This window comes from Cottoperca gobio, chromosome 15, assembly GCF_900634415.1.
Source record: "Cottoperca gobio chromosome 15, fCotGob3.1, whole genome shotgun sequence".
Taxonomy (NCBI): domain Eukaryota; kingdom Metazoa; phylum Chordata; class Actinopteri; order Perciformes; family Bovichtidae; genus Cottoperca; species Cottoperca gobio.
Window position 1 is genome coordinate 853315 of NC_041369.1, and position 8355 is coordinate 861669.

Below are 8355 nucleotides of genomic sequence, written 5' to 3' on the forward strand. Positions count from 1 at the left end.
GACTGAGTTTAATTCTTATTAGTTGACATATTTTATGGGCCCAGAACTTTGTAGCACATTTTTTCTAAGTTGTTATATTTTTTTCTAGTTATATAAAAACCCCATTTTTGAAAATCCACCTGTAAATCCTCATTACTGCCAGCTCGGTCCCTCACAACAGCCATGGGTAGAACTAGGGATCATTATGGGGAAATGTGTAACATTTGCCATAAATGGACACATCTAGAATCTGCTTCAAGACTCTGGTACTGGTCTACCGTGCTGTGAATGGATAACCCCCTTCCTACATCCAGGCCATGGTCAAACCATACACCCCAGCTCGCTCACTTCGCTCTACATCGGCCAATCGGCTCGCTGCTCCCTCACTGCAAGTGGGACCCAGATTGCCCTCAAACAAAACCGCCTGTTTGCTATCCTGGCTCCAAAATGGTGGAACAAGCTCCCCATTGATGTCAGGTCAGCAGAATTCTTCACACCTTCCGTCACAGACTGAAAACTCACCTGTTTCTATGTAGCAATTACATTGGTTTTTGTCTTACTTGAAGTTAATGGTTTGGCCTATTTGGAGCTAATGTACTTGCAAGATTCTTGCTGTTTTGATTTTGTATCCTCATGGTTGTTTGCACTTATTGTAAGTCGCTTTGGACAAAAGCGTCAGCTAAATATAATGTAATGTCTAAAACCTGCCGTCGTAGAGATGGGCAAAAATAGTCTTTGAAAGCATTCTTGATGTTGCATGATAAGAGAAGTTCAAACCCTGCTTACTTTCATACCTCATGTAACCTGGCCAACTACTGCATAAAGCGGGTCAGATTGTCTGTTCCGAAAAGTTATCAACATTTTTTGATGGAGCCTGAATCCTAACTCACGGGGTTTCAGATGCTGTATCTCTGACTGCCTCAAAATAACCAAGGATTCAAAAGTGAAGGGCTCTCATCATTCAAGTCTCATGCTAGATCAATTGTAGGGCTGCACTCTCAGGCACACATTCCCTTTAACCCACCTAATAGTATTCATGAATACTTCCAGGGATTTATTTGGTTGATACTGGCAGAGCCCACTCACAACTGGAGAAGTCTTTAGTAAGGCTAACTCAGAGAGCCGTGCAGCCAGAGCTCACTCTGGTCCAACCTGAAGCAACATAAATGAATGACACATCCTCCAAACCAGGGGCACCTACAGTATAACCACATCAACTCTCACAACAGATGCAGAGACATGTAATGAACCGTACTTCACAGACTCTCATTATAACTCATGTCTTCAGTTACACATTCTCCTACAGTCTAATGACTGTGCTACCTAAATGATACGCTGCTTATTCTCTGTATGAAACAATCTCATAAACTGAGTTAACTTTAATGAGTAGAACCAAAGAGCCAGTATTTAAAGTAAAAAGTTAAGGTTAGGAATCCGAGCAGGAATCTGTGTCTGGCAAAGGAGGAACTCCGTAGATGCAGCAGTGTCTTAATAATGATCTAATTGATTGATTGATTTGAATATCGATTTTAACACTGGCCGTTTTGTGCTATTGTTTACACCGGTTGGTCCATTCTTATAAAAACACAACAACAACAAAACATTGAAATTGTTTGAGAATTGTTTTTGCCTGTTAGAAGGACCATTCCCAGGATTTTAGATAAAGTGAGGTCAAGTATTCTCAAGGCAATCACTTGCCTACGGAATGTTGGGATGTCTGATTGGCAAGCTAATGAGAATGCATATAGTTATGGAGTTGACGTTTTTTAGCAGCAGCAATGATGAGACATACAAAGCCACACTAGAAAGTTTTCTTGGGAGTCTTTTACATTTTAACTTTTGTTTGTTTTTAAATCAATGGTTCAAATTGCTGTTTTGAGAAGATAATCATTTATGGATGATAAGCTCCCAAAAGAGATATGAAAGAAACCCTCAATGGATGTGAAGTGAGGACTTAAGCTTTCAGTACGGTATACCCAGAGATGCTGCTGTGGGGTTCTCAGGCCTCTTATAGCTGTACTGTGAATTCTGGACCCCTTTTAAACCGCAGCTGATTCACGAAGCAGGTACACTCTCCACACATGGGTAAGATCAATCACACAGTCCTAAAGCGTTTAATACTGTGTCATGAAATGTCCTATTGAGTCTTTCCTTCTGGACAGCGACGTGATGTTTACATTAAGAAAACACTGTTGCATTGTAAAATACTTACTGTGCTGTTTATCTTTACAATATCTACAACTGCCCGCATGCCTGTTTAGTCTCAAGCAACTGTATTGTATCATTCACGCAGGCCGAAGAAGTGACTCTCAGTGTGTGTGTGTGTGTGTGTGTGTGTGTGTGTGTGTGTGTGTGTGTGTGTGTGTGTGCGTGTGCGTGTGCATGTGTGTGTGTGTGTGTGCGTGCATGCGTGTGTGTTTGCATCCATCACTAACTGTGCTCTGACGAAGTGCAGAGGTGGCCTGGCCACTTCTACTTGAATGCGCTGTTTGCATTAGGCTGTCTGATCAGCACATAGGTAATTTATACATCCACACACACTAACACAAACAAACACACACACACACAATCATAGAGGATGTACACATGTATAAGCATGTATTTGTATTTGTGTTGTGTATGCATAGACCTTGCAGTGTATTGGGTGACAGCTCTGTGGGGAGCAGAGTGAGGAAAGCAGGGCAGGGGGAGACTATATTTTTCACATTTCTACACCTTACGATGTAGCCTCCAGCTCCCATCATGCCTCTGCGTTCACTATATGCACCAGGCTTCTACCAGGTCTGCACAGAGCACTTTGTGGTAAATTGTAAATGTTAAAGGGGTGAAGTTTGGGGTGAGATAACAACAGAGGGAGGGAGCGATCAGGCTCTTTTCAGGGGTGTTGTTAAGGTTATGGCAGTTGTTTTGGGGAGGTATGATTGAATTCAAGGACCTCACAAAGTTTATTCTTAACTTGGACACCTGTTGAGAATTTGCAGTTATGAGGGGCTGAGCACCTTCATACATGCTCTATTTTTCCTTTTCAAAATAGGAATAGACTTAATGTTTTGATTTTCACTCAGGCTGTAGGCTGAACGACTAGGGTGGTGTTGGCCTAGTGGTCTAGAGGTACAATTTCAAAACAACACCAGATGGTTGTAAGTTCAATACCAGGGCTGCCACCATTGTGCCCCTGAGCAAGGCACTTAACACTGAGTTGCTCCAGAGAGACTGTCCCTGTAGTTAGTTCACTGTAAGTCGCTCTGGATAAGAGTGTCTGCTAAATGACTGTAATACTGTAATGTAATGTAATAATACTTGCAGTCTCGTGCCTTAAAGCTGCTTATCAATCCACCGTCATGTTATATAACATACAGGATGTCAATACCAATATTCATGTCTGTGGATTAGGAATAGAGCTAGAAGCAGGACATGCTTAGCTTAGCATAAAGACTGGACACAGGGGGAAACAGGCAGCCTGCAAAACTACACCTATAAAACTGTACACCTACATCCAAAGCTAAATAGTTGTATCGTGTTTGTTTAATCCTCACAAATTGTAATAAGGCTTCCTTTTTAATTACGCTTTTGGGTATCAACGATTGTGAAAACAAGATAAGATTAATGTTACATTTCTGTTCTTATTAAACAAGATACAATGTGTTGATAAGAGCCAGGCTAGCTGTTTGTCTTTGCTTCCAGTCTTTATGCTAAGCTAACCACTCCAACTCTGTACTTAACAGACATGAGATTTAAATCCATCTTCTCATCTCATTTTTAGAAAAGAAAGCCAAAAAGTGGATTTAATTATTTTTAAGTTTAAATTAATTCACACTGGATGTTCACTGTATGTTGGTTACTCCATTGTCTTTCTTATTGTCTACAATGTGTTGGTCCATCTCTCCATACTTTCTGACATCTCTGCCCTGTCTGTGGCTCTCAGCTTCAAGCCCAATGGTTCCTACTGAAGATCTGAATCTTTAAAAACACCTCACAAAGTATTTTACTCTGACAAAAGGAAATAGTGCATTTGTTGGGGACTGAGTGTTTGAGGCAGCAGATTGTGTGTGTGTTCATGGTAATGAAGGAACAATGTGGCTCATTGATGTGTTTTATTAGTTTGTTTAAATAGTTATTTATTCGTAATGGTGCGGTAGGGAAACACAGAACCTCTACACAGGTACATCCAAATCTTACTGGAATAATAATAAGGAGCAAGTATGTGCTGCTGGAACAAGGCGCATTTTCCATAACCGAGGGAACTGGTCATCATTGAAGGAGACAGGGAGGTGGATCCTGGATAGTGTTGGGCGAAAGTACCACAGACGTCTCTCACTCTCTCAACAAAAGGACACATCTGTGGTTGTGTCCCATTAATAATGACTATTTATACACAGAGCTAAACAAAGAGGCAGGCTGCATGGCCCAAAGCGAAGGCAGACGGATCTTCCTCACTGGGCCCCACGGAGAAGCTCCAGAGCCAGGACTGTATCCTTTAGTATAGTGGTCCCCAACCACCGGTACCGGTCCATGGGTCATTTGGTAACGGGCCGCACAGAAGGAATGAATAAAAAAATATTGTATTTTGAAAGAGGTTTTATTTTGAAAAATCACCGGATACATCCATCTGTGCGTCTGTGTCTCTTGACACATGTCAAGATCATAGGTCAGGGGTGTCAAACTAACGTCAACTCCAAATGTTCCCCTTCGTTTTAGTGCAAAAAAATACAAGTACATTCTGAAAATGTTCAAATTTAATGAACTATCTTTTTACAAAACATTATGAACCTGAAATTTCTTAAGAAAAAAAGTTTCAATGTCAACAATAGCTTATCATTTACACATGTGCATTACAATTTACATGCAATGTGCATTACACTTTACAGATCGCAGTGTATCTACAAAAGCACAAAACATTTTGTCACAGGTATCTGGAACAGTATTCTACTTTATGATCAAAACAACAAATTTTCACACTTTGCAAAGTCATCCCGTGGGCCGGACTGGACCCTCTGGCCGCATGTTTGACACCCCTGCCATAGGTCAAGACGCTCATCTCAGTCACGTGATACTTTACTTCAAAAATTACGCTACAGGTGATTCTCATGCGCTGCTCTGCATAATACACAGGCTCGCAAATGAGGCAACAAAGCCTTCAAAACTGCTTCGGCACCTGGAGACCAAGCACCCGGCATTAAAAGACAAGCCCTTGGAGTTTTTTGAAAGAAAAAAACATTAACAAGAAGGACAGAAGCAATTACGGATGGACACCACATCAACAAATGCGAGTGCACTGAGAGCGTCATACTTAGTGACTAACTATATTGCTAAGGTGGAGTAACTTTTTACTATTGGTGAAGAATTTATCCCCCTATATTGGACCGGCTCGTTGCAGAGACACAAGCTCAGGGCTCCCACTAATTCAGCGTAATGGTGAGTTTATTATGCACTTTATATTTGTTTTCATGCCGGTCGTATCATTTTATTTCGTCATATTTATCTTTATACACTTTGAAGGCCGGTCCGTGAAAATATCGTCTTATGTGAAACCGGTCCGTGGCTCAAAAAAGGTTGGAGACCGCTCCTTTTGTACATCAACCCCATTATGTTCTGTTTCTGAACACGTTGTGTGTGAAGGAGTACAACTTTTGTCTTCTCATTGATAGTTATTCAGAATACATCCAATCTTATTTGTCCACTCATACAGTAGCTGATATGGCTTGGGCTGTGCATTACAAAAGATACTCCAACCAACATCTCTAAAGCTTTCTGATAGAGCAAAACCAAAGCCTGTTCTCACCAACCATATCTGACAACTCACGCTTACGACGAAGAGCTGGGCAGAGGAATCCACTGGTCAACAAGTGTTTACAATGATGTTGGTTGGAAGTGGGGGTTACGGAGACATCATGACATCAGTACTTCTTAAATCCTATAGCCATGAACACTATTGATGTCGATCTTTTCGTCTCAAAAGAACTGTGTCAACAATAAATCATTTGTCAGTTCATCAAAACTTTATATCGTCTTCCAAGTATCTTCTTTATATATCTGCTCTGATGATCTCTGATTGATGAAATATCTAATGAAAGTGCAATACTGCCGTCATCCCCAACAGTAGGAACCCTACGCTCTTACTTCTCCTAGTAAGTGTATGGTGCTGGTCCTAGTGAAAGGTATTGGGGCAGGGGGGGTCCCTGTCTGACTTCAATCACTGTGGAAGAGCTTGTTAATGTAGTTGTTGAAGAGGTAAATTAAAATGCAGCACAGAGGGCGAGATAAGAGCTGCAGATATTTAGGCATGATCTGTATAACACATGTACAACATGCTGGCATGCTCTAATTCAGAGATGTGCAGGAACCTTGTTTAAGTCTTTGACTAAAAACATTCTGCCACCACTTTCTTTATACAGGCTTTATAAGTACTACCTGCTGGCTTTATTAACGATCAATGATCAGGTAGAAGCTATTAATAAAACAAGTTTCGGTTTGCCAAAATAAACTTAAAGTTATAATTATCAAGTTTGATTTACCTACAAACAACATCTGTCAAAGCATTAGTAGAATGCAATAATAATTAAATACCAGCACATTACCCATTACCCACTAGAAGCAACTAATAAATCTTCTTACATTTAATTTACATTTTGTATTCCATCAAGACTAAATGAAAGAAGTAGTGTATCACGTATCATGCTTCTTTACTATCCTTCTGACACTCTCCATCATCTGCTTATAATCGATCTATTAATTATTATTTTGGGGATTTTAAAAGGGATTTTACTATTGTACTGTATGAAATTGTTCAACTACAGCAACAGTTTTTATCCGTTAAAAACAGTGCAGACAATCCCATAAATTCCCCTTAACTTTCACTCCATTCATTTACCCAAAATCTGTCTTAAACCTGATAAAGGCCATAAATCTAAATACAAATGCTCAAAAATATCGTTAGTAACGTAAACCAACAACTCGACAAAGTGATAGCCTTATTAATGGGTTTGTCAAAAATGTCAAATTAATAGGTCAATTTAGGAGAAAGTTCCCCTTGAGATCTATTTAACGTGTTATTTCGGGGCGTTTGAAATGAAAGTGTTTCTTTCCTACAAATGAAGGATCCCAGCGTACATGTTTGGCGTGTTTTCACCGGTAAATTAAGGATCAATTAAGGGTGGTTTATTTTAAGGGTACAGACAACTTGTGGAATGCCTCTACATTGTAGGGAAACTTATAGTCATGACAAACTATTGAGCTATTCCTCCCTTTTAATAAACACATATTGTGATTAAGATAATACATCCCCCTTCAGGAGATGCCATATTGCTGTTTCTAAAAAGCATTAAATTGAGTTTTTAAGTAATGCGCTCACCTCCTCCAGGATCTGGTCCAGTTGGCCCAGGATAACGGGCTCCACCTGTTCCAGAGACAACATCCAGGCGTCCCGCTGCTGCTGCTCCAGACTTATTATCCTGGACTGCAACTCCGAGCTCCGCACAAAAACCACGATGCAAACTCCAAGGCACAGAAGAGATACTGCAGTGCAAATCGTTACGCCTGACAACTCTTTCCAATTTTTCCATAAAGGCTGTTTTGAATGTTGCTGCTGCTCGCCGCGAGTCCTCCTCTCCTCACCAGGTTTACCAACGACTCCCCACTTCTGATCCTCATCCATTTTACACTTACACTAACTTTGGTTTTATCCACACAGGAATCCCTATATTCATCAGGCGAAGAGCAGGAGAAGAAGGATCCTGTCGACCTGTAATGTTGGAGAGTGTGAGAGGCTGTCTCTCTCTTAGGAAAAGTTTAGCAGTTGTCTTTTCTTCTTCTTCAAACGATATCCAAACTACTCAGATGAGCAACTGCATTGACGTTAGACTACAATACATTGTGTAGATTGTCGTCAATGAGTCAGTGATGTTGCTGCTTCACAGGGACGGACTCTGGTTCCTCAGCGTTCCGCTCCGTTTGACCCATTCGCTGCTTCTCCTCTGAGCGATCCCACAATGTGCCGCAGGTCAGCCGTCAGTGTGCGTCTCTGAAACCTGAGCCAGCCTCTCTCCTCTGCACAGCTCTGGATGTCGCGGGGCCTTTGCTCGCAGTGTATGCTCCTCCTCTGAGAGGCTTTGAGTTAAATGACGGGGCGGGATTCGTGGCCGTGTTGCTGCCCCCTTTGATCCGCGTACTCGCTGAGGGATATTTTTAGGGTGCGCAAAGTGAGGACGCACCGTCACACAGGCGGTGTACTGAAGGCCTGCTGACAGTACTGCTCTGGTAAGGACCACGGACACGCAGCTCTCTACTGTCCCTGGTCGGGTCTGGCTCTGTTTGCGGGAGGATCTGCTGGATCCTGTTGTGTGCGCTGTGCAGAAAGAATGGAACACCAACCTCGTG

General features: G+C 41.6%; 1 protein-coding gene across 2 annotated transcripts in view; it reads right to left on the bottom strand.

Moving 5' to 3' along the window:
- Positions 1–8057, bottom strand: part of col13a1 (collagen, type XIII, alpha 1) — a 118579-nt gene extending 110522 nt beyond the window's left edge. For both annotated transcript variants that reach the window (XM_029450478.1, XM_029450477.1), the window contains exon 1: positions 7331–8057. In XM_029450478.1, the coding sequence (XP_029306338.1) occupies positions 7331–7633 (303 nt within the window). In that variant the 5' untranslated portion in view covers positions 7634–8057. The remainder of the gene's footprint in view (positions 1–7330) is intronic.
- Positions 8058–8355: the final 298 nt, after the last annotated feature.